At 44.5% G+C, this 26,897-nt stretch overlaps 1 protein-coding gene across 1 annotated transcript; it reads left to right on the plus strand.

The window, feature by feature from the left end:
• Window positions 1-19,507: 19,507 nt before the first annotated feature.
• On the plus strand, window positions 19,508-26,747 carry SOD3 (superoxide dismutase 3). The gene is made up of 2 exons (XM_030832199.3): window positions 19,508-19,660; window positions 23,526-26,747. Exon 2 carries the CDS (start codon window positions 23,542-23,544, stop codon window positions 24,274-24,276), a length of 735 nt encoding a protein of 244 aa, XP_030688059.1. The 5' UTR covers window positions 19,508-19,660; window positions 23,526-23,541; the 3' UTR covers window positions 24,277-26,747.
• The last annotated feature ends 150 nt before the right edge of the window (window positions 26,748-26,897 follow it).

Below are 26,897 nucleotides of genomic sequence, written 5' to 3' on the forward strand. Positions count from 1 at the left end.
CAAACAAACCCCATTCAAGGTCTTCACAAACTCAACCCATACCCTCCTACTACAAATCAATGAAGTTGACTCAGTTTCCTGCTAACTCACAGCAGTCCCGGCTTTATCAGTCAGCTGGTTCCACAGGTTAAAAGTGGCTCCTGGCAGAACCCACCATCTCTGGGAATCAGAGCGTCGCATATGGCCACTGGGAGATACTCGGTGTGGTCCTCAGACTCCCTGTGTTGTCCTCACGGTCTGGATCTTCTCACTGGGCTGAATATTTCCAGTTTGCACTCTGAAATGGGAGAGTGAACAAGAGTGGGTGGTACAAAGCCAGATAGAAGCTACTGGGCCAAAGGCCTCCGATTCCTCACTCAATTCAAAGCCTACTTGAAATCAAAGACCTTGGGATATTCAGGCAACCTGATAGTCAGCTGCTTAGAAAAACTGGATTCTAAACTAAACTAAACTTCCAAACATGGGGAGTTACTACGGAAGAAAGTAAACTCTATTGCTGGTGACATAGAAAGGCTCTGAACTCCTTTTAGATCTTCCCAATAAGCTACATATTCCTTTCTGCTGAGACCAATAGAACTCTCAACACTGATCTTTTTAATTCTGGGTTTTGATACTGGGGTTCTTTCAAGAGAGCAGAAGGAATCAGATTTTCTTAAAGGAATATGTTCCTGACTTAAGATCAACGTTTTTATATCCACTCTAGTGAATCTCCTTCCACAATTAACACTCACTCCTGCTGGCAAAAAAAGTTGATAATCTTTTAACAAAAGCATCAATGAATCTTTTAATAAGGCATCAATAATTGGGGGAGCAGCTAAGGAATTTAAATCGAATCTGTTTGTAACCAAACCAGAGAAATATACCTTCAAATAACTGCTGAACTCTTGTCTTTACACCCTAAAGATGAAATTTTTGAGTATCCCCTAACACCTGTTAAATTGTGATAGTTAATTTTATATGTCAACTTGGCTGGGCCACAGTGTCTAGATATGGGATCAGACATTCTTCTGAATGTTTCTGTGACAGTGTTTTTGGGTGACATTAACATTTACACCAGTGGACCTTGAGCAAAGCAGATAGCTCTTTATATCATGGGTGGCCCTCATCCAGTCAGTTGAAGGCCTGAATAGAACAGAAGACTCCACCTCCTCAAGCAAGAGGGAACTTAGCAGCAGATGGCCTTTAGACTTGAACTGCAGCATCTTCTCTTCTCTGGTCTCTCGTCTGTGGGCCCATTCTGCAGATTTTGGACTTTCCATCTCCATAGTCACATGAGTCAATTCCTTAGAATAAATCTCTTTCTATGTACATACACACCCCGTTGGTTTTTCTCTGGAGAACACTGACTAATACAAACGTGTTTCCCTATTTCCCTAATTTGATTCCCTGCTCATATTCTCTTCTCAATCTTGACAGAACAGTGGACTCACCAAGGGAGTTTTAAAAAACACAAGTGCCTGTGTCCCCAACTGCAGAGCCTAATTTGATTTGTCTGGGCTGTGGCCTGGACATTAAGATTTTAAAAGCTTCCCAGAAGATTCTAAAGTGCAATGAGATGGTTGAGAAACACCATCTTCCAGTTCCTTGATCAAATAATCTAAGGAAGAGCTGGGCTGAAACTCTACAATTATCCTATTTCCTAATCCCCTGATTGGCTCCCTCTGCTGCAAATCTCACCCTTATGGACTCCAGAGCAGGGTCACAGTGTCCCAGGAATGGATTTTTTTCTCTTTCTCTTTTTCTCTTTCTTGTGAGAGTGCTTGAGGTCACCAAGTATAAACCATGTTACTTTGTATTTACACAAATTCCAATCTTTAAGAAGAAAAACATGCTTTTCATTTCAAAGTTTTACATTAATTATTTGACCTGGCAAGTGGCTAGTTAATTGGCGTCTATTTTATTCACAAATAGACTGGGATAAAACAGACAATTTCTTTGCATAGAATTTTTCCTAACAGCCCAAACTGTCCAGTGAAGGAATAAATTGTCTTCTGAGAATTTCTTCCCATAGCGGTTCTTAAGAAGTCATGGAACCATGTCCTCTGCTATATTTGCACATGAGCAAATGACACGCATACAAGGTTATCCATTAAAGTCTGGATTGTGGAAGTAAAAGACTGGAAACAACCTAAGTGTCTACTATGAAGGACTGGTTAAAAATTATAGTACATCCTAAAATGACCTGCTATGCAGTCATAAAAGGGAATGAGGCAGCTCTTCATGCTCTGATAGGGAAGGATCCAGTTGTGTGCTGGAGGTCGCTTGGACCAATTCGTGAGCGCAGATAATTAGCTTCTCTTCCTAACTCTGCAGTCAGTGACCTCACAAAGTTTGAAACTGACCATGGTGGCAGTTATGCCATGGACATCTGTAAATGCTACCAATCAAGGATCTCCCTACCCCACGAGACCTAGTTGTTGAACATTTACTAGCACACCACTGAAAAGATCTCCAAAACCCATTGTCAAATGAATAAAGCAAAGTGTAACACAATATGCTTAGTATGCTAGCAACAGTGTGAAAATAGGGGAACTCCCATGTTTAAAAACCTCTTATTCCTCAATATTTAAATTCTATTGTATTACTGTATGACCCAGCAATTTTACTCCTAGGTATATACCCCAAAGAAATGAAAACATATGTCTGCGTGGAAACTTGTGCACAAATTACTATAGCAGCATTATTCATAATAACCAAATAGGTGAAAACAACCCAAATGTCATTCATCAACAAATAAATGGATAAATAAATTGTGGTATATACATACAACAGAATGTTATTCAGCCATAAAAAGGAAAGAAGTAGTGATACACGCTACAACTTGGATGAAACTTGAATACATTATAAGTGAAAGAAGCTAGACAGAAAAGGTCATATATTGCATGATTCCTTTTATAGGAGAGATCCGGAACAGGCAAATCCATAGAGATGGAAAACAGATTAGTGGTTACGAATAGGGGGAGGGGGAAACAGGGAGTGATAGCATAATGGTTAATTTTGCTTCTTGTTGTTTCTGGGGGGATGAAAAAGTTTTAGAGAGAGGTGATGGTTGCACATTGTAACTACACTAAATGCCACTGAATTGTACACTTTAAAATTGCTATATGTGAATTTTACCTCAAGTTAAAAAAAAAAAAAAACTCTGGGAAACTATACATAGAAACTGCATTGTATAAACTAGTCGTCTCTGGGAAGGAGAACTGTATACCTGGGAGATAGGGCATCAGGGTGCCTTTTCATTGTATGCCTTTTAAAAAATAATTTTATTGAATTATATAGTTGATTTATAATGTTGTGTTAATTTCTGCTGTACAGCAAAGTGACTCAGTTATACATACATATACTCTTTTTAATGTTCTTTTCCATTATGGTTTTTCATAGGATATTGAATATAGTTCCCTGTGCTATACAGTAGGACCTTGTTGTTTATGCATCTTGTATAGAATAGTTTGCATCTACTAATCCCAAACCCCCATCCTTCCCTCCCCCACCCCCCTCCCCCTTGGCAACCACAAGTCTGTTCTCTATGTCTGGGAGTCTGTTTCGTAAATATGTGCATTTGTGTCGTGTATGCCTTTTTTGTACTTCAAGATTTTGAACCGTGTGGACAAAAGGGGATACAAAGGTCTAACAGACGTATGTGTCCCCTCTACAAAGCCCAAGATAAACAGATAAAGAACGAGTTAGTGGCAGATCATATTTAAAGTCTATAAACACAGATTCTAGCTCAGTCCTCCAAATGCTAGCTGTCTAGAGGCTTCCATCGGTTGGGCTAAATTCGCCATATCCCATCAGGTGGGAACATCTTTTCAGAGGGCAACGGGGCATCTGGATTGACTCTGCCCTGTGAACGGAAGATACTGCAGAACACCTGGGAGACTTGGTGGTAGAGTGGGTGAGGCAGTTTGGGGGAATGGCCATATGTCCTTAGGTTAGGCATGTGACCTCTCTGAGACTTGATTTTCTCTCTGTAAAATGGGGATGATCAGACCTACCTCTCAGGGTTGGTATGACAATGTTATAGAGTATTAAGGTAACATGAGGATGTTCCTGGTACTCTACAGGCACTCAGTGCTAATCTCCTTTCCCAGGAAGGGGCCAGTGCTGCAGGTTTCTTCTGCATGCTCCGGAGACCTTACCTGATGACTCAGCATGAAGGTTTGCTCTCCCTTCATTGTTCAACTAGTCCAGCTACAAGCTTGATCTTTCTCCAATATCTTTCTGAGCCCTCCATTTCTTCCATTTTTACAAATCAAGATTGCATCATTGAAGTGGAGAATGAACAAAATTTAAGAATTAGACTCCTAAGAGCAACTAGAGCTGTGATTTATTGAGTGCTTACCTTGGGTCTTGTATTTTAAATGTATTGTTTCTAACTCTTACAACAGCCTTAGAAGCAATATATTTCAATCCTCATTTTAGAGAGCACAGAGAGTTTAAGTAACTTGCTCACAATAACACAGCCCTAGTAAGAGAGCAGGGGTTGGAACCCAGGATTGCCTGACCTTCTACTCTATCACACTCCATCATGGGACCCAACTTGCAAATTTCCGAAGTCAAGGCTACTGCTCTGTGTGGCCTACAACAATCACAGAATCTAGATGAAAGTTGGAAGACTCCCCAAAGAGTATCAAGTCTAACCTCCCCTGACAAGGAACCCTCGCTTCAACATCCCTGATTCTTTGACGGGGAGCTCACCACCTCATGTGACAGCCCATTCCATTTTTAGGCAATTCTAATTACTAGGAAGACTCACAATGTGCTATTTGCCAGTCGGATGCACTTTCTATTTTCATTACAACTTCATACACCCTGAGGAGGCCATCATTAAGACATCCTCAGCTGAAATCCTGACTCCATTACCTCCTGGACTTACAATAGTCCCCCAACACCATTGCCAAATAAAGTCCCCCCAGAACATCAGCGATGCAGACAAAGTCATGAAAGGGATGTTGATTGTTGCTTCAGATGAGTCTGGGATAGGTGATTATCTCTTCCTGAGAAAAGGTTATTCTGGATGGGATGTATGGTCACTCGGGACAGAGGTGTAGCATATATTGCAAAAGTTTAAAAATAATCAACACAATTCCTCGGTTAATTAAAGCGCTGCAAAAAGCAATGAAAGCTGATTTTTGTGCTTCTCCTTCTTCCTGGTTTTCAGCTTCTTTGGCAGTTTTCTGTTGAGCTGAAGGACAGTCAGCTCTAAACAATGAAAAATGAGCTACTGTCACTAGCTTCCTGCACCATGACATTACTGTAAGATCCAACCGCTAATAATGGTGATTAAAAACGGATAATAATTAAGAAGGGGGTAACAAAGGTCTTCTGAGTATGGGAGCTGTGCTCATCTGATTCTCCACAGGGGAAACAAAATATGTTTATGTGATTGTGCAAACTGCGGGAAACTAAAAGATGCCAGGGTCAGAAGAGCAACGTGGCTCCTCTGGGATTCCAGGTGGCAAATAGGATGGAGAATCTTAACTTTAATGAGGACAACAAAAATCACATAATTAACACACACTGTTAACACCTCATTAGTCTCCCGGGGCTTAAGTTGTGCTAAAAATAATCAACACATTTTACTTAAATAGGGTGCTCCTACAGGTGATTGTGAAGGCTGCCTTGGCCGTAGCAGAATGGGGCCACGGCTCTGCATGTTCTTCAAATGCTTTAAAGCAGGGTTTATCTTCACACCAAGGAAAGGATTATTAAAAACATATGTGGAAATGAGTGTGTTATGAAGAGCTTCTCTGACTCTGAGCCTGACTCCAAAATCTTGCATAACCCTATTTCACAAGCCAGGTCCCTTAAGTCAGTGTTGTCTCATCAACTAATCTGCTGGGGGACATTGGTACTGGCTACAAGTCAAGCTGTAAAAACAGGCCAGTTTTGTTCAGGGCCTTCTCTTCCTTGAGACAGTCTAAGTATGAAAACTCCTAAGCATTAGACATTTGCCTCCACCGAATCTGGTTTGGCCCATGACTGCTCTGACCAATGGAATTTGGGGGCAGTGACGTTACAGGATTCTGAGCCCAGGCATTACAGAGTGAAGTAAGTCAGAAAGAGAAAGACAAATACCATATGCTAACACATATATATGGAATTTAAGAAAAAAAAATGTCATGAAGAACCTAGGGGTAAGACAGGAATAAAGACACAGACCTACTAGAGAATGGACTTGAGGATATGGGGAGGGGGAAGGGTAAGCTGTGACAAAGCGAGAGAGAGGCATGCACATATATACACTACCAAATGTAAGGTAGATAGCTAGTGGGAAGCAGCGCTTAGCACAGGGAGATCAGCTCGGTGCTTTGTGACCACCTAGAGGGGTGGGATAGGGAGGGTGGGAGGGAGACACAAGAGGGAGGAGATATGGGAACATATGTATAGGTATAACTGATTCACTTTGTTATAAAGCAGAAACGAACACACAATTGTAAAGCAATTATACTCCAATAAAGATGTTAAAAAAAAGAAGGCCTGAACCTTTTGCCATGCCTTGAGCTCCCAAGTAAGAAGTTGGAGTACCCCAATCGGAAAACAAGGCCACAGGGAGAGGCCTTAGAGGATGAGTCAACACATGAAGGGCAGTCACATGGAAGAACACCTGAGGCTCAGATACCCAGCCTTGCTGCCCACTGACGGCAGTACAAGAGAGAAGCCAAGCGAGACCTGTAGAGGAACTGCCAGCAGCCAATCCCCAGCCAACCCACTATCAAAACCACCCATGAGACACGATAAAAGGGTTGCTGGGGTGCGTGCTGCAGGGCAATAAATAACCCAAAGGCCTCCTCTCTGCCCCTCCCCTTGACAGTGTCCCTGCTCACCCACTCTTGAGCACCTCTCTGTGCATTTCCAAGGTATCTTCTAACACATTTGGGAAAATCCTCTACGTGTGTTCACGTGTGCTCACGGAAGCAGTTCTCCCTCCGTTTCTTGGCAAAATAATCATAGTCACTGGAATTCTTGGAGATGAGACAGCAGACTTCGTCGTCAGCTAAGAGAGAAATACTAAGTTGCTCTTGGTCTTGTTTTCCCACTGTGTAAAATTCAGAGCACTAATATACCCGCGTGGGATTAAATAGCAGAACCCCGGGCTTAAGGGCTGGTGGTGGAGAGGGGTGAGAGTCATTGGTTAATTACGCGGCCCTGGACGTCTCCCTAAGTTTTAGAGTCAGTGATAGCTCTCCAAGGGGACTTTTCAAGTAATCCTCAACTTGAAAGCTCTTCTGTTCCTGTCAAAAGTCAGGGCAGATAGCAAACCTGCTCCTACCCCCTCAGTGAAGATTGGAGCTTGCTCCAAACAGGGAGTGGCAGGGAGGCAGAAAACAGCCATACAGCTCTGCTAGACAGAAAGCAAAACAAAGAATTTTGTGAGCGTATTGAAGGAACATTTACACAGACCTGTGCAGTAGCCTCATCACTAGCAGAGCTAAAGTTTTAGAAGTATTTTTTTTTCTTTTTTACTTCCTCACGTCCCAACACGCTATTGTAGAGCCAGATGGCAAACAAAATAACATAAACACATAAACAGCAAAGCCAGAGAAAAGAATATCCCTCTAAACTGAATCTAACAGTTGTAGAAGTATTATTGACAAGACTCTGTACTTTGATTTTTAGAAAACTTATATTGAATAAATAAATGGACGGATAGATGGATCGCCGGATGCCCATGATGGGCAGAGAGAGTGCAATGTGCCCACCAGCTCTTCTAGAGGGAAACGACCATATAACATTGTGAGACCCAGAGAAGGTCTGTGAATGGTGCAGAACCAGGATGATGAGGAAGGAAGATCTGGGTGAAACATTTCCTTTAGTTGCACCTGGCTAAGGTTTACATCACTCCCCTCAGGTAAGGAGGGATATACAAGATTTTGTTGCTGCTCCTAGTCTGGGTCCTCTTTATTCATGCTTAAGTTAACTATAAGTAGTTAATTCCATGGAATGAGCTTGGTCCTTCTCAGCTAATCTTCTTGCTGTCTTTGTAAAAATCTCAAATTAAAGAACCTCCTTAGTTTCTTAAAGAACTACAGATAAATATCTGAACTAGTGTTGCAGTCATTGTGAGCCGCCTACCTAATAAACATTCTCTTCCTTCTTAATAAGGAAAATTCAGTTTTGTTAGGGTAGCAGTATGTTAGGCTAAGAACAGTTGCTCTGCCAGATTCCCATGAACCTAGGGATGCCCTGTGATACGTTTCTCGCCATGAGACATAAATTGAAGGCAACTGGGAAATCTGCCAGTGCTGTCACTGCCCCCCTTCTCCTGAATCAGATGCACCTCTGGAGGTATAAAAGCCAACTTGCAGCAATGAGGCTACAAGCATGAGGTCAGAAGTCTACGCACTGCTGATGAAGACAGAAAGGAAAGATGTGAACGCCCCGAGCCCAAAGGTAAGGTAAAGCCACCCTACCAGCTGTGAACTTTTTGTTCCATGTGACAAACATCTAAATGTTTAAGCAACTTTTTATCATATTTGCAGCCAAAAGCACTCTTGGCAGTTACTCTTGGGTTGATCCGATTGAAAATTACAGTCTGGGTTCTAGTGCCCAGAGTAGGTTAGGGAAGAAGCAGTCTTAATTGGACATTGCCTGAATGAAGGGCAATTCCTTACAGGGTATGGTACATTGTATTAGTTTGGGGTACATTGTATTAGTTTGGGCTACATATAAAAGAAACTCCTGACTTGCACTAACTTATATAACAAATCACAGAGTAGAAAGTCCAGAGGTAAAAAAGACACAGGTGAAGAACCATCACAGCCTTAGGAGTCCAGATTATTCCATCTCTCTGCCTGACTATCCTTGGGGAACCCCACGTGCTCGTTGAAGTAAATTAATCAGGAACTATCCTTGGTGACCCCCTGAACCCTGTTGGGTAGAGTTAGATACTTGGACAAAATGTATGCCTATTAGAAAGGAAAAGCAGGGATCGATAATCATAGCAAACCAAAGGGTCCACGACACACATGCTGGATAAATGCTTTGCAAAATGCGGAAAGTCCCAAAGTACGAAATGATGATGATTCTACCAGCCTAGTGCCAGCATTAGTTTGAATACATTCTTCTGCTGCCACTTGAAAAAAAAGAGGGCTTGTTTTCTTGTCCATTCAGCTAACATTTACGGCTTCCAACTGAATGGTCTGATTCATTCATCCCATTTGACTGGTCTCATAACAGGAAGTAATTAAAATATCCCAAGGGATCAAACAGCCCGCTTGTAAAATTGGAATCTTTGAAAAAAAAACAAACAGTTCCTTCCTTCTCTTCCTCCCAACTAAGCCACCTTCACTGGTAGTATCGAATAAACCCAAACCCTGTTTAAATGAAAAGAAAGAGATTCCAAAGTCTGTTTAATAACAAGACATAGTCATGGATGCTTATTAGAAATAGTCTTTTTTTCAGTGTGGAGCTAAGGTTCTTAAGAATTTTAACAACTGGCACCTCACTGGGAATAGATGTGAAAACTGAGTGAAGGATCACATGATGTGTAGGCAGCTTCACAGGAGTTCATTTCTCCTCGGAACACCAACCTGCTTGTGCGTAATCCACCGTGGTACTCAGTGTGGCATCCGTCGGGGAGAACAATTCCTAGTTCCGGGAGCCACCTGCCAGACGTGCAGAATTTTGACAGAGTGGCATCTGTGTTTTCCTTTGGGGAACTATGTCTTTCTCGTTCTCCCCATGTGGTTCTGGTGGTGCTGACCCAGCTCCTGGTAGGGGTGGGCCTATCACACAGTAGTGTATTCCATCCTCATCCAGGCAGCAGCTGGTTATTCTGCTAATGTTTACAAATGTCTTTGCTTTTCAAATTTATTGAAGTACAATTTACAAGCAATAAACATGCATGATCTTTGACAAACATGAACCCTCATGTAGGCATCCCATATCAATATATAGAACATCTCGATCATCCCACTTCCATCATCCCAGAAAGATCTCTTACGTCTCTTTGTAGCTAATTCTGACACACATCCATACCCAGTGCCCCTTAACTCCCATCCTAGGAAGCCATTGTTCTGATTTCTATGACAATAGATTAGTTAACCTGTTCTAGAACTTCATTTCAATAGAATCATACAATATGTACTATTTTGTGTCTGGCTTCTTTCACTCCGGGGACTGTTGTTGACATCAATCCATGTTGTTATGTGTACTAGCAGTTTATTCCTTCTTATTTCTGAATAGCATCCGATTACGGAATTATAACACAGATGATCTATGCACCTGCTCATGGACATTTGTGACGTTTCCAGTGGAACAATTATGAATAAAGTTCTTATGCATAGTCTTGTATAAGTCTTTGTGTGGACATACATTCTCATTTCTCTTTTTTTTTTTTTTTTTTTTTTTTTTTTGCGGTACGCGGGCCTCTCACTGCTGTGGCCTCTCCCGTTGCGGAGCACAGGCTCCGGACGCGCAGGCTCAGCGGCCATGGCTCACGGGACCAGCCGCTCCGTGGCATGTGGGATCTTCCCGGACCGGGGCACGAACCCGAGTCCCCTGCATCGGCAGGTGGACTCTCAACCACTGCGCCACCAGGGAAGCCCCTCATTTCTCTTGAGTAAATATCTAGGAAAGAAATGATTGGATCACATGTTAAGTGAATGTTTCACCCTATAAGAAACTTCTGAAGTCTCTTCCAAAGTTCTTCACCATTTTACACTCTCACCAATAACGTAGGAGAATTCTAGCTACTCTACATCCTCGTCAACATTTACATCAGTCTTTTTCTTTATAGCCAAGCATATTGAGGTACAGTGACATTCAATTGTGGTTTTGTTTTGCATTTTCCTGATGACCGATGTAGATGCTTATTGGTCATTTGTACTGAAGCACTGGTGAAATTCTTTGATCCCATTTTAAAAACAGGGTTAGCTTTCTTCTTAGTTTTTCATTGTAAGCATTCTCTACATATTCTGGATACAAGTCCTTTGACAGATATGTGTATTAATAATATTTTCTCCTAGTCTGTGGTTTGCCTTTTCAGTTTTGTAAAGGTGTCATTTGAAGAGCAAAAATTGTTAATTGTGATGAAATGCTATTTGTCCATTTTTTAAATGATTTATGCTTTTTTGTTCTACTAAGCAAACTTTACCTACTTGAAGGTCACAAAGATTTATCTCCTATACTTTATTAATAGAGTTTTCTAATAGGTCTTGAAGTCAGGTAGTATAAGTCCTCTAACTTTTTTCCCCAAAATTATTTTAGGTATTCTAGATCCTCTGCTTTCCCGCATACATTGTAGAATGACCTCTTCAATTTCTACAAGAAAGTCTGCTGGGCTTATGACTAGAATTGCATTGAATCTGAGATAACTGACATCTTAACAATACTGTATTTTATAACCCATGAATATGAAGTACTTGTATATTTAGATCTACTTTAATATCTCTCAGAAACAGTTTGTATTTTTGTACATTTTAAGGCTGAGGTATTAAAATCTTTTCTAAATTTATTACTGAATGTTTTATTCTCAATGCTATTATAAATGGTATTTATTTCATTTTCAATTGTTTATTGCCAGTATATAAAAAATCCAATTAATTTTCTTTACTGACTTTGTATTATGTGACCTTGTTAAATTCTTTTACTATTTACTTTTTTAAAATTGTCCTTGGGATTTTCTATGTAGACAATCACAATGTTTGTATAATGTTTACTTTCTTTCTCCTCAATATCCATGCATTTTTTCTTGTCTTACTGCACTGGCAATGACTTCCAGTACATTACTGAATGGAGGTAGGAAGAGCAGGTATCCTTGCCTTGTTCCCAATCTTAAGTGGAAAGCAGTCAGTATGTCTCCATTATGTACGCTGTTACCTGTAGGTTTTTCATAGCTGTCTTTAGTGAAATTGAGGAGGTTCCCCTCTATTCCTCAGTTGATAAGAGTTCTTATCATGAATGGGGGTTGGATTTTGTCAAATACTTTTTCTTCCATTATCAAGATAATCATGTGATTCTTCTCCTTTATTCTGTTAATGTGGTGAATTACATAAGCAAATTTTCAAGTGTTAAACCAATCTTGCATTTCTGAGCTAAATTCTACTCAGTCATGATATATTTTCCATACGATATATTTTCTGGATTTGTTTTGCTAATATTTTGCTGTGGAATTTTTCTCTATGTTCATGAAGAACATTGGTCTGTTAGGATTTTGGTTTCTGGTTTACGCTAGTCTCATAAAACGAATTGAGAAGAATTTTCTCTATTTTCTGAAAGAGATTGTGTAAGTGTGGTATTACTTCTTTCTTAAATATTTGATATCCGTTTGGTAGAATTCACCAGTGAACCCATGTGGGCCTATACTTTTCTTTGTGGAAAGGATTTTTACATTACAAAATAAATTTTTTAAAAATGTATAGGGCCATTTAAACTATTTTTCTTGTGTCAATTTTGGTAAGAAGTGTTTTTCAAGAATTTTTCTAGTTTATCTCAGTTATTGAATTTATAAACATAAATTTGTTCAGAATATTTACTTACCCTGTTGATAGCTATAGGATATGAAGTGATATGCCCTCTTTCATTTCTTATATTGGTAATTAGGATTTCTCTCTCTCTTTTTTTAATTAGTCTTACTAGAACTTCATCAATTTCATTAATCTTTCCAAAGTATCTTCTTTTGGCTTTTTAAACTTTCTGTAAAGTTTATCTTGCAATTTCATTGATTTCTGTTCTTTATTATTTCTTTCCATCTTCTTACATTGCTGTGATTTTTCTAGCTTCTTAACATTTAAGCCTTTCTATTTTTCTAATATAGTTATATATTTTCCTCTAATAAGTGCTTTGGCTGCATTCCACAAATGTTGATCTGTTGTTTTCATTACGATTCACTTGGAAATATGTTCTAATTTCCCTTATGGTTTCTTCTTTGACTCATGGATCATTTAGTGTGCCTTATTTAATTTCCATATATTTGGGGATTTTCTAGATATCTCATTGCTATTGATTTGTATTTTTCCTTCATTATAATCAGATAACATAGTCTATAAAGCTTTAACCTTTTTAAATATAATGAAACCAGGATAGACTAGGATATGATCTATCTTGGTGAATATTTCATGTAAACTTGAAAAGAACATTTATTCTGCAATCGTTGGGAAAATATAACTTTAGTCATGTTGGTTGATAGTGTTGTTCAGATAATCTATATGCCAACTGCTTTGTCTATTTCTTCTATCAATTAATAAGAGAGTATGTTAAAAAATGTCCGACTATGATTATGTACTTATTTTTCTCTTTAGTCAAGTTTTTGTTAATGTATTTTAATGCCTTGTTATTGGGTATATAAACATTTAGCATTATTGTCTTCCTAATAAATGTGCCTTTTATCATCATGAAATGTCCAGTTGCTGAGGTTATCTACAGCCATCATCTTTGTCTTGCCATCTACTTTGTCTGATATTAATATAATCATGCTCATCTTATGCTTACTGTTTGCATGGTAAATCTTTTTTCATCCTTTTACTGCCAATTTATCTGTATCTTGATATTTGATGTATATCTCTTACAGGCAGTAAATAACACTATTGAGCCATCATTTAAAAAACAGGAAATATCACATAGAAATGTGAATCTCTGGCCTCTCTTGAGATCTGGCAATAATAGGCAGCATTCCCATAGGCAATGTCTGGTTGGGCAGCTGCTGCCCCCCTATAGATTCAGAATGTTCTCTCCAGTCCCCACTCTTCTCTAGTGTTTCCCAGACACTGGGGCTGAGTTGCCATGTCTTAATGGGCTGTTGCTGTCTTTCTCATAGAAAAGAAATATTTTTTCAGGCAAATATCTCCACTAGAATATGAACACAAAATGTAGATAGGAAGGTTGTACGTTTAAAGACAAAAAGGAGACAACACGTACCTGGCCCACTTTATTCATGATGCAGCCTATCTGGCTACCACAAGTGCTGGAGTTTTCAATTCCTGTTGTAGTAAATACTCAAGTCCTCTTTGAGATGATATAACTTTGAGCATTAGAATTCAAAAAAGAGAGGATGGTTTCAGCCTAGACATAGGTATTTTCTTTTACAAATGGCTATTCTCTCCTAGTAATGCATTTTAAAAACAATGTCAAGTCTATACTAGTGTGTATATAATAAACATATGCTCACAAATAAGCAGATAACTTTATTCTGATCAATAATACCCAACCAGAACAATGCTCTGATTATTAAAACACGTCTCCATAAGTAAAATAAAGTAGTTGAGCCAATAGTTAGATCCCAGCTCTTCTGCATTGTCTTTGAGGGAAATTGGCCAACGAGAGATAAACTCCTGCTTCTGATGTCAAAGTTTTGTGGAGAAAGACCAGTGTGAAAAGCTTCTGATGCTAAGATGGACAAAAGCTGGAGAAACATTCAAAAAGTTCCATGCTTTGGTCCCCAGCTGGGGCTGCCAACAGCTCCTATTACATCACCACCGTAAGGAGGATGTCCTAAGACCCAACCCTACTCCTTCTGTTCTCTCCAAGAAGGGCAAGATGGATCCTGCACAGCTGGGCCTGGGCCCAGAAGAACTGTCAGGAGGTTGACTGCTTTATAAGATTGCTCCAAAATTCCGTGAAATGAAAGTCAAAGTATACTATTAGGGCCCTAACGCAGGACCATCTAATCTTCCAGATGCTGCTGCCCCCCTGGATTTATCTCTGGGTGGCCTTGGTGGGTGATGGTGGTTTGGAGGCTGTGATGGGAGTTGCTATCCACTCCATTTGAGACCGTCACTTAAGAAGGGCCAGAACCCTACTGGATTCATTTTCTAAGTGAGACACGTGGCTGCTTCTCTATTTTCCTCCCTGGGCTTCAAATCTGAGGCTTTTTGAATTCTGTCAGCATTTAGACTTCCCAATTCCTTTTCTAAAATAGAGGCTGAGTCAGAGGACCTCTCCTGTACAGTTTCTTCCAGCATCAATTTTCTATAATCCTAGGAGTAAAGAATGTTATATCACTTCTGCCCCTAGATTCTATTCTCTACATGTTGCAAGTTTGTGTATTTTGTACAAGCTCCCTGGGGGTTTTCTGTCCATCTTCTTTTGTTAGTCTGGTTGTTCTGAAGATGTGGAAAAAAGGAACAGTGCCAGGCTGGCCATCTGAGTGCAGAGAGTTTTTCTTCTTTCCTGAATATATTCACCAGAACGTGGTGAGGTTTCAGAGTGTGTGTCTGAAGAGGTCAGCAGGGCAAAGGTGAAGAGATGGTCTATGAAGCCTCAGAACTGGTGAGATAGAACGTCACCAATCTGAAGGTTCAGTGAACTGGGCTCAAGTTCTTCCTCTGCACCTAATAGGTGTGACACTGGACAAGTCAATTAAGCACCGTGGGTCTCAGTGTCGTTATTTGTAAAATATGGGAGTGACACTGGGGAGGATCTATGGTCCTACATATATATGTCTCTTCAAATGGATTATAAGCCACCTGAACTAAGGCTATGATTTCTACATCTTCACAGTCACGATGCCCAGTGCAGAATCCGGCACATAATTGTATCAGTTACGCATGAATTTGGCTGCTAGTAACGGAAACCCACTAATAGTGGAACACATCAAGGTTATATTCTCCTATTACGAGAAAACTACAACTGTACTGGTGTTGGTTAAGGTGCTCAGTGAGACATTTTCCCTCCCTTTAGCTTTTAATTTATTTTTTCAGTGAAGTTTTTGAGGACCTAGGTTCTCTCCTTCTTTTCCCCTCCATCCTGTGCATGTTGGCTTTTGTTCTCATTCTCACCGACTATAGTCCCAAGGGAGCTGCCACATTGCTAGGCATCAAAAACATGTTCAAGACAAGAGGAAGGAGAAAGAGGCAGCACCAACCATTTCTGTCTCTTTTATAATGAAAGTAAGAGCCTTCCCCAGAGCCACATCAGGTTATGTCTCATTGGCTATATCTGGGTGACATGACCACAGCTAGCTGAAAGGGATGCTGGGAAAGCTAGTGCCTGGTCTTCCAGCTTCTATAGTGGGAGGCAGCAAGAAGAGGGGTCAATATGGCCATTGGGTCAACAAATATTTTAAAATAAATACGACTAGAAAGTAAGCTGAAAAAATGCTTCTCTTTTCCCAAGTGGAATGTACCATGCAATTATTTTGAGGAAAGAAGCGCTTCATTGGGTATGCTTTTAAATTATTCATACTGCTATTTTTTTTTTATGTGGCAAAACAGGAATGACCTATGTGTTCCCTCACAGGTATGGGCAGGAAGTGGAACTAGAGGCAGGGTCAGAGTTCATGAAGGACTTAGCTTGGAGGGATTTCACTTTGATATTTTCCTGAGAGAATACTTTGCACACACTCACCTTCTGATCAGAAAGGCATTGCTTTCGTGTGCTACAATTGGTCTTCTCCTCACATGGCCAGCCAAGTGTAACTAGTTGAGAAGTTCCTGGTTCTGACTGGTTTCCATTACCTTGTGATTCACGCACATTTGAACAGAAGGGTGACACATTCACGGTGAAAAGGAAATTTCCCAGAATGTGGCATGGACACAGAATGCAATCTCTCTTCTTCACTGAAAAGCAGTGTTATTAATGCAACGAAAAGGCGCATGAAAATCATTTAACAAGTGCCCAGCATGCAAGAGGCACTGAATACATGTGAGATGGTATGATTTTATGACTGTTAATAAGAATGATGTTTCTTTTCTCCCTGCCCACCTTGCCAATAGCATCTCCTTTTTTCCATATTACCCTGACGTGTTTGGACAAAATGACAGGATCCAAGATTGAACCACACAGGTCACTGGTCCCACTCGTACTCTCTGGGGGGCTTCTGAGAGAACCTCAGGCAGGCAAGACACGCTTGAAGTTTTCTCAGGTATGTCTGAATTACTCTGGTTGGATAAACTGTCATCACACAGAACCTGGCCTTCTAGGGATTCAACCTGCAACCGTAATTGTTGCTTTCAAAGCTTTATCCTTATGGTAACCACTTTATTTCCTGGTAGAATTTAATCCTATCAGTTTTTTGAACACAATGAAAAGGAAGTTATCTACAATTGATATCCCTGCATAGAAGAACTACCAAGTTCTCTAGCAGAGATCTCTTCTATACAGATAGAAGTGCTTTTGAATGCATCTCCTATTAATGGCTGATTTACAACGTTTGCTTGATTTTCTGTTGTATTACACATTAACACTGGGGAAAGAACAGAGGTCAGTGTAGGTGTCTTGTTTGCAAGGCGGTCACTGATGTTACAGAGATAACTGTGAGGTGTAGACTCATTTGTTGTTTCTAACTTTTCTTTCATCTCCCCTTCGGACTGGAAGGTAATAAAGTGTAATGATTAAGGGGTCAGGATTAGGAATCGGAGAATCTTGAGTTTAAATTTTGACTTTGCCATTTTATAGCTCTGAAACTTTGGACCTATTACTTCTTTTTTTTTTCTTAATTGAAATATAACTGACCTATTATTCAGAAAGCATAATTATTCTTTCTGAACCTCCTTTCCTTATCTACAAAGTGGGCAAATTAACACCCATCCCACAAAATTATTGCAAGCATTAAATAAAGTGTTCACTTCCAAGTGCAGAAAATGCAACCCAAACAACTTAAGCAAAAAGAGAATATATTTGACTCACATAAAGAAAACAGAGTTTCAGGTACAGCTGGATCCAGGGGCTCAAACACTGCAATTAGGTCCAAATTTCTACTTTTATTGCACTTCCCTCCATTTGCCCTATCCTCAGACAGATTCTCCCTTAGGGGCTGAAATAACTCCACTCTTTCTCCTCCAGTTTCAAGTCCACTGGGAAAGAGAAGATACCTCTCTTACAACAGTCCCAGCAAAAATGTCATTGAATCTCACTGGCTCTGAATGGATTATCCCAGAACCAAGGCAATGTTATGACTGGTCAGGAGCCCACCTCTGGAGCAAGGGGTTAATCAACACCACTTGCATGGACTGAAAACGCAGTGGTTTCCAAGCAGGAAACTGGCGTGCAGTTGCCAAAGGAAAGGGCCATGAATGTTGGTGGGGTCGGGTGAGAGAAAAAGCAAATTTCCCCTAGAATGCCATAAAAAGGAAAGTGAATATGGACTTTAATATCAATCCTAGAATACCATAATGGAGGAAATCTTTCTTGGCCCTTAAAAGAAATAAAATTAGGTTAAGTGAAGAAAGTGCCACCGGATACAGTAGTTACAAACTGATATAATTATTACTTCAAGAACTGAATGAAATACAGATTATATTTTTAGTCGAGTGAAAGAGTCACAAAGAGAAACCAGATGTTTCAGGGTGGGGCAGAGTGGCGGGCAGCATCTGGAACCTGGAAAAGTCATTAGTCAAAGGCACCTATGCCCATCAACAGGACGTAGAGAGGCGTGGATTGAGCTGATGGTGCCCGAGTTCCCAGTGAACCAGAAGGACTGATGTCGGGGACAGAGGGCTGGAGGCTCTGAGTTCTCAGAAGTCTCCACCTTATCTTGCGAAATGTCTGCCCCGGGACAAAGATCTTTAGTTTTTCTTCCTGCCAAGTAGAGGTTCCCAAACATGGTTGTACCCCAGAATAACGAGCTTTTAAAAAGATGATTCCAGAAAGCCCTTGCTGGTAATCGATTCACTCAGCCTGCGATGGTGCCTGGAAGTCTAGATTTTGAACACGCTGTCCTGCGGCCAGGACTAATGTTTGGGTCTTTAGGGACCCTGTCCATCCCTCCCCAGCTACAGTCCCCACTCTGTACTGGATGGATCTATTGACACCGCTGTTCCCTCCCCAGAGTATGAACCCCAAAGGGCAGGGACTCTCCCAGGTTTGGGTACCAGCACACAATGGAGCGAGCACCCACTAAGCATTTATTGAAGGAAGGTTGGCAGGCAGACAAGCAGACAGGCAGGCTGCCTTTTCCCATGTGGACTTTTCTGGGGAAAAAAGCTCCTTTTGGAAAGAGCTGCTGTGATTGAGAAAAGATCATGGCCGCAAAGGAAGAAAGATTCATGGGTGCCTCAGACCACATTCTTTTAAAAGACTCTTCCATAACTTTAATAAGGAAGCGAGAACAGGATGAGAGTGATAACGTTTGGGGCATCGGGTTAGCCTCGCCTCCCCATTTTACAGATGATGAAACAGAGGCACAGGGAGTTGGTCCAGGAGCACATCCTTAGGAAGTGACACAGCTGACACTCTGCAGCCTGAGTCCCCGCCTGCGTCTCACCTCTCACAGGTGTGGCCGCACAGTTCTGGAGGAAACATCACGCATATTTGTGGGTGTTTCCATCTTAGATGCATCCAGCAAAAATAAATCAATAGCTGAGGAAATCAGGGGAGAGCAAAGGGCCTCTCAAGAAAGAGACCATTGTACACGTCTCCAAACAGGCTATTTTCGGTCTACTTTTTATTCCGCTGCTACACCCTGAAGGTCACTTGCTACGTCTGCACAAACCAGTGAAGTCACGAAAAGGAATACTTGGCTAGGGAACGCGGGGCTGGGGGGGAGGTGACAGCGCTGGAGGAGGTGAGGCAATTCCACAACAAGGACTGCCTAGCCGCCTTCCCTCCCTAACCGGCCCAATGACTTTCTTTCCTCGCGGTGACCACTCCCCCCGAGGCTGCCCTGCGCGGCCACAAACAGCCCAGGCGCCCGCTCCGAGTTCCTGCGACCGGCTGGCGGCTGGCGGGGTACTGCTCCCCAGGTCTCAGGAGGGAAAGCTCTCTTGGAAGAGCTGGAAAGGTAAGTGCGAAGTCGAGGTTCATTTCGTTCTTCTCGGAGTGTGCTTACTGAGTTTGAAACCGGGGCGGGGCATCCAGCCTCTCCCAGGAGAAGGATACGATCATTTTCGTGGGAGAGAAACACGCTTCTTCTTTTTATTTTTTAACATCTTTATTGGCGTATAATTGCTTTACAATGGTGTGTTAGTTTCTGCTTTATAACAAAGTGAATCAGCTATACCTATACATATGTTCCCATATCTCCTCCCTCTTGCGTCTCCCTCCCACTCTCCCTATCCCACCCCTCCAGGTGGTCACAAAGCACCGAGCTGATCTCCCTGTGCTAGGTGGCTGCTTCCCACTGGCTATCTAAACACGCTTCTTGACAGAGCCCAGCTGCTGTAAAGCAGAGGAGTGGGGAGGCGGGGAGAGGGGTGAGGAGGGCAACCGGGGAGGAGAAACTGACTGTTCTCGGATCTGCTAATGCCAGGCCAAGAGGACCTCAGCGTCCTCCGGGTTAGAGAAAAAAGAAATCTGGAGTGAGGAAGGCGGATGTTTCTGGATGTTGCCTGCATGGGTGGTGAGGAAAAGCCACCTGCTTAGGGGAGGCACAAAGGGAGGGCCTGGCTGCCTCAGGCGCACAGCTGGGACCCCTTCTCGGAGGGCGCCCAGGCATTAGAACACACCGCAGCCTTCGCGGGGGCTGCAGTCTTCCCAGACCCAGACCCAGGAAGGAGGCACCGGCCCGGAGGCTTGCTTTGTCCCCTGTCTCTGATAACTATGTTCTCCCTTCTGGACCAAGTGGGCCCTCCAAAAACCACTCGGTCGTCCACAGCTCAAACTGAGTGCGAGACTGAGCCAGTAGGGTGAGCCTTATGCAGGCGGGCCTTGAGGGCTAGAGTGAAAAGCTTAATTAAGACCCAAGGAGTCAGGGTTTACCTGGGATTTAAGAATTCTCTTTTTAAGAGAAAAACATCTCCTTCAAGTGTTCATTATGACCCAAGCATTCTTGGAAAAGAAAGCTTTGTGGACACACCCAAAACGATCTGTCTCTGCTGTATGTTTTGAAGGACGTACCTTCCGATCGGCAGAGCCCACCTGAGGGCCACGACCGGTTCAGAAGGAGAGGGGTGGTGGGTGACGATGGAGACCTTGAAGCCAAGGTCTGGCCTCAGGGATGCTCCTCCACTCCCACCCCCACTCCCTGGGGCTTCAGCGTAGTCACCAGGCCACAGAGGGGGTTCCCTTGATGTCACTTTCTGTACTTCTCCTCCTACTTGTCCCTCCTTCTTGGCGCCTTTCCTGGCCACCTCCTCCTCCCAGGGCTGCAATAGCATCTTTCAGCTGATGGTCCTGAAATCCTTATCTGCAGTTTCTCTCTGATAGCTAAGAGCTGCCATTTACTGGGAATTTTCTATGTAGCAGGCTCTGGGCTAAGTGCCTTGATGAGAGCTGTTCAGTGTGGTGCCTAAACCTTGGGCTTGGAGCAGACCACACCTTTCAAATCCTGCCTCAGCTATTATTGTATGTGTAACCACAGGCAGGACACCTGCCTTTCTGTGCCTCAGTTTCCTGCACTTTAGAATGGGCATAACAATGGGCAAAAACCCCAGAGGGTTTTTGTGAGACTTAAATGAATTAACACATGCCAAGTGCTTTTAACAGTGCCTTCAAGTGTGTTCAGTAAATGCTGGCAATTCTAATTGTGTCTTAAGCCTCACAGCAAGACTCCAAGGTAAGTATTATTATCTCTATTTGCGGATAAGAAAACTGAGGCTCAGAGAGGAGGGGGGAGCCCAACTAGAGTTTGCAGTCCAGCATTTTCTCTGCTACTCTGTAACCAAAATAACAATTATGCTAACTCTTAAAGAGTAAGTGAAGTGGCAGAGTCAGGCTTCAGGCCCAGTGAGTTCCGGAATCCATTCTTTTAATCACCACACTAGACTGCATTCCTGTAATGGTTACGGAAAGAATAAACACTCAACCCCAGAATTTAATTTTAAAATGGCACCTGCTTGGGGGTCGGAGAAGGCCTTTGAAAGTGCAGTTGACCCTCAGACCAGCTCTTTGGAGGCAGCATTGATCCCTGTGGGCAGACTGAAAAATGTGAAAATAGCCTGGCATCTCATATCTCGTTTACACCTCCTGGTGGCCCTTGGTGGTCTTACCAGCCTTGTTTTACAGCTAAGAGAGAGTCAGTAACTTCCCCCATGATATTGCGGTTATGCAATATGGTATATGTGTCTCACCATAACATTCCTGGTTGGGTCCCCGAACCTCTGATGGAGCTTTAAACAAAACAAAGCAACTCACGCCCACTGAATCAGAATCCCTTAGGGTGGTGCCTGGGCGTCTGAACTTTAAGAACCAGAATCTGACGTGCAGCCGACACTGAGAACCCCTCCCCGTTACACTGCCTCTTACAAAGGCCAGAAGCCCCCTTTACAACCATCTGCTGAACATCCCACCTGGGATCTCGCATCTCAGCAGGCTCGGGTTGAACTTGCCCTCTCTCCCTTCTTCTCGGGGCCTGGTACCACCATCCATCACCCAGTCTCCCCTGCTGGGAACTCAGTCATCCTCAACTCCTCTTCCCCACTGCCAGTGGTACCCAAAATGTCTCCTGTATCCATGCTGCCTCCACCTTGGTAATAGCCTTCACCACTTCTGGTCTGGATTGCTGCTGCTGCCTCCTAACTCATCACCCTCTGACTACCTCTATTTCTCCGCTGTGTCTCCATTTCTTCTTGTCCTTCTCCCCTGTCCTCTCTATTCCCCAAATCCAGCCCACATCCTTTCTCCTGCCAGACTTAAGGAACTAAAAACTATCTCAACACTCACTTTTCTGCTTAAAAACTTCTACCAGCACTAGCCTCCTGGCTAATAACCACACACCTTAGTACAGAAAAGCCAGCCCTTCCATCCCTGGCTCAGCGTTCCCTCTTCAGCCTCGACTCCTCTCTGGTGGCACAGGCCATGTTCCAGCCACACTGAATTACCCCATCCCCAAAACGAACTGTGTCCCTTCACAGCCTGTGAACACATCATGTTGTGCCTCCTGCCTGAAATGGACTTCTGACCTGGCTTGGCTGAAAAACTCCTCCTTGTCTTGTGAGACCCTTAAAAGTCACCTCCTCTGGGAAGCCCTCCTGGAGTCTCCCAGGGAGATGGGCACTCCTTACTCTGTCCTTCCCCAGAACAAGGCTCCATCTTCAGTTACAGGATGGCATTGGAATGATCTGATGACACATCTGTCTGTCAGTGAACTCCTCATTCAACCTTCACATATTAAACATGTCCTACTGCCAAGTGCAGGCCCAGATGCTACGGACACTGATGAATAAAACTGAGTTTCTAGCTTTAGTCTACTGAGCATGGCAGAGAAGAAGGGATAGGGCACTTCAGAGAGAAGGCACCGCAAGTGCAAGGAGCGCGGCAGCGAGCCTTATGCTGCCTGTGTAAGAGAGGATGCAGAAAGAGAGCAGCAGAAGATGAGAGGCAGAGATAAGGAGAGGGAGGACATCGAAAGGGCCATGAGAGCCTCGCTCTTGTATCCTGAGACAACCCCCCACCCCGGGCCAATTGTCCTGGACTCCCCACGCAATGGAGATGGGACTTGGGAGGACCGTGATCAGATCTGTGGCTCAGAAAGACCCTCCTGAGTTTCTTGAGATTATGTCCCACCCATCTTTACAACCACAGCACCTAACACAGTTCCTGGAACGCAGCAGGCCCTGAAGAGACAGGGGCCGAAAGAACAAAAAGCACGCTAGGCAAGGAAGCCCCTTGGCAGGCAGCGTTTGGATTCAAGGGCACCGGGTCCCTGGGATTCCAGGTTTCCAGTGACTAAATCTCGCTCTGCCCCCACCCCCTGGGGGTGCCCGCAGGTGCCCGACTCCGGCCATGCTGGCGCTGCTCTGTGCCTACCTGCTCCTGACATCCCACACCTCGGAAGTCTCCGCCGACCCGGACATGGAGCAGCCCGGCTCCCGCATTCAGGAGCAGATCCGCGACATGCACGCCAAAGTGACGGAGATCTGGCGGCAGCTGACGCAGTGGTGGGCGGCGGGCGGAAGCCAGGACGCCGCGCTCCACGCCACCTGCCCCGTGCTGCCGTCGGCCACGCTGGACGCGGCGCAGCCACGGGTGAGCGGCGTCGTGCTCTTCCGGCAGCTGCGGCCCGGCGCCTTGCTCGAGGCCTTCTTCCACCTGGAGGGGTTCCCGGCCGAGCCCAACGGCACCAGCCGCGCCATCCACGTGCACCAGTTCGGGGACCTGAGCCAGGGCTGCGACTCCACCGGCGCGCACTACAACCCGCTGGGCGTGCCGCACCCGCAGCACCCGGGCGACTTCGGCAACTTCGTGGTGCGCGACGGCCAAATCTGGAAGTACCGCTCCGGCCTGGCCGCCTCGCTCTTCGGCCCGCACTCGATCGCGGGCCGCGCCGTAGTGATCCACGAGGGCGAGGATGACCTGGGCCGCGGTGGCAACCAGGCCAGCCTGGAGAACGGCAACGCGGGCCGCCGGCTCGCCTGCTGCGTGGTGGGCCTGTGTGGGCCGGGGCCCTGGGCGCGCCAGGCACAGGAGCACGCGGAGCGCAAGAAGCGGCGGCGAGAGAGCGAGTGCAAGGCCAGCTGAGCCCCCCACCCGCACGCCCCGAGAGCTCCCTGCACGCTCCAGACCCATTCCATGTGCCCTGGGAGCCCCTCCACGCCCCGACACCCCTACAAGTGCCTGAGATCCCCTCCGAGTACCCCAAGACCCCTCTACGCCTGACACCTCTCCAAACTCCTGAGATTCCCTCCATGTGGCCCAGGGCCCCCTCTACTTGGATCTGTCTGTTCTGTGACACCTCTTCCAAGCACGCTGAGACCCCTTCTACACCCTGACACCCCTCCAAGTGCCCCAGGATCTCCTCGACACCCTGACTCTCCTCCAAGTGCCCAAGATGCCCTCCATGTGACCCAGGACCCCGTCTACACATCCCAGGATCCCTCCATGCCTGACAGCACTCCAAGAACCCTGGGACACCTCTACACCCTGACACCTCTCCAAGTGCCCAGGATCCCCTCCGTGTGACCCAAATCCCCACCTTCTCATCTTGATTTTTCTCCTTTTGCTCCCAGAGACACTCCCTACTCTGAGGTACCACTTTTGCCATGGCTAGGATCTCCCCGAAAATCTCCTCCACCCTGAGGTCTCAAACCATGTATACTGAGACACCCCCTTTCATCCAGAGGGCACCCTGAGCTCGGAGGACCCCCAGAGATACTGAAATATCCTCATTTACCCTGAGGGTCTTCCAGACTCCCCCCCTTCCACCCTGGCAACCCTGCCCTCACCCTGTGAGCCCTGAGATCCCTCAATGCCCTAAGAACCTACCTACCCCCACCCCCTTTAGGTTCCTCCTAGGCAGTCTGAGACCCCTCCTGAGGTTGCCTCTCCCCCTCCCCCTCCCCAGCATGTGCAGTGCAGCCTGGCGCCCCTGCCCGGTGTCTCCAGCTATTCCCCCAACCCCACACCCCAGAGAGCTGCTCCTTTGTGGGCTGTTTGGCAGTCTTCGTGTTGCACATTAAAAACTTAGCAATTCAGTACTGCATGGGGGCCTTGGTTACTGTTGTGGTTTATTTGAGGCTTCTCTCCCCACTCAGCTATTTTTTGGGGAATGGCAAAGATGTTTCCCAAACCTCTTAGGACTTCTCCTTCTCCCCTGCCCAGCTCTGTGGGCTGCAAGGCTCAGTCACTGATCATCATGCCTTTGGGGTGTGGCTCGCCAGAGGGAGGAAACCAGGATCACTTAGGGAAATGGGGAAAAAAATACAGCTTCCTGGGCCACATGCCAGAGCTGTAGAGTCCAAAGGGAGAGGAGAAAATCTATCTGCAACAAGCTTCCCAGCGATTCTGATGCTGGAGCCACTGGCCTGGCATGAGCGGTTCACCAACTCACTGGGCCCACTGGCCTCTCACATCTGCCTCTGTGGGAAGCCTGAGGTCCATTTCCCAGATGGCGGAGACAGGGCCAGTGAGGCAGTGTCCCTGGGCAAGTTATAGGGAGGTTGGTGTTGGTAGCTAAGGTTGTCAGCTTTCTCCACAGCCAGGACGATGCCCTTCTTGACTTCTTGATGCAAAAGCAGTTGGAAGCAGTGGGGTCCAAAGGCAGGTTGGTCTTAATTAAGGCTTGATGGAGGTTCTGCCTCTCTCTGTGAAAATTATAATCTATACACAGACTAGATCAGTCTTGTGTATTCACTTTCATTTACTGAAGTATCCATCCTGGGGTAGACCCGCTTCCTAGCTGTGGCTTTCCCACCCTGGTTCCTCAGAGGCAGCTTCTGTTTCTCCCAGACTCTTAAGGCAGTGAGTCAAACTGAACCTTAGCCAGAAAGCCATCCCCAGTGGTTATTTTTACCTCTTACTAGGACTACCTTGTTATTTAAAACCCTTTCCTTGAGCCCAAGCGACAAGTGGGAAGAAAGGCTATTGCCTGGTGAATTTGCTCCACCAACCGGTTCTCACTGGTTTTGAAACGGAGCAGGACTCTGCGAGGCCTTCCCAGGGACAGACCCCTTGTGTCCTCCCCCCCACCCCCCACACACACCAGTTTGTATAAAAGCTCTAGCCTCCTAGGCCTTCCCCAGGTTCCAGAGAGCAAATTTAATCAGAGAAGTGAGAAAATGCAGAAACAAAGGAAAACAGTCAAGCAAGACAATAATAGTCTAGTTATAAAACAAAGTCAAGGACCTTTAGTTCCTCCTCAAGTGCTATAGAGAATATCCTGAGCCATATCCTTGAGCTGTTTTGCAGATACTGAAACCCTCACCAGGTGGAAGAAGTTAACAGCATGCTGACCACCAGCACGTAGACCCCAGACCGGTTGGAACCAGAAGGTTGATGACTGAGATTCCTGAAACATCACCCTGTCCTCACCACCAACCAACCAGAAGGATGTCCATGAGCTGATTGTGCACCCTGTGACCCTCTCCCTCACCTTGCCTTTAACCCTTCCCTGAAAGCTATCAGGGCCTTTGGGTCTTCTGAGCACGAGCTGCCCGTTCTCCTTGCTTGGTCCCACGTTGGGTGCCTTGCAATAAACACTGTACTTTCCCTTACCACGAGGCAGTGTCCGTAGATTGGCTTTACCGCATGTCAGACGAGCGGTACCAAGTTTGGTTCAGTAATGGTTTGAAATATTAACTTGAAATGTATGGGTCAGCACTGAAAAGGGAATTAGCAAACTGAGTCTTTAAATAGCCTGATTT

The sequence above is a fragment of the Globicephala melas genome, chromosome 5 (genome assembly GCF_963455315.2).
Source record: "Globicephala melas chromosome 5, mGloMel1.2, whole genome shotgun sequence".
NCBI lineage: Eukaryota > Metazoa > Chordata > Mammalia > Artiodactyla > Delphinidae > Globicephala > Globicephala melas.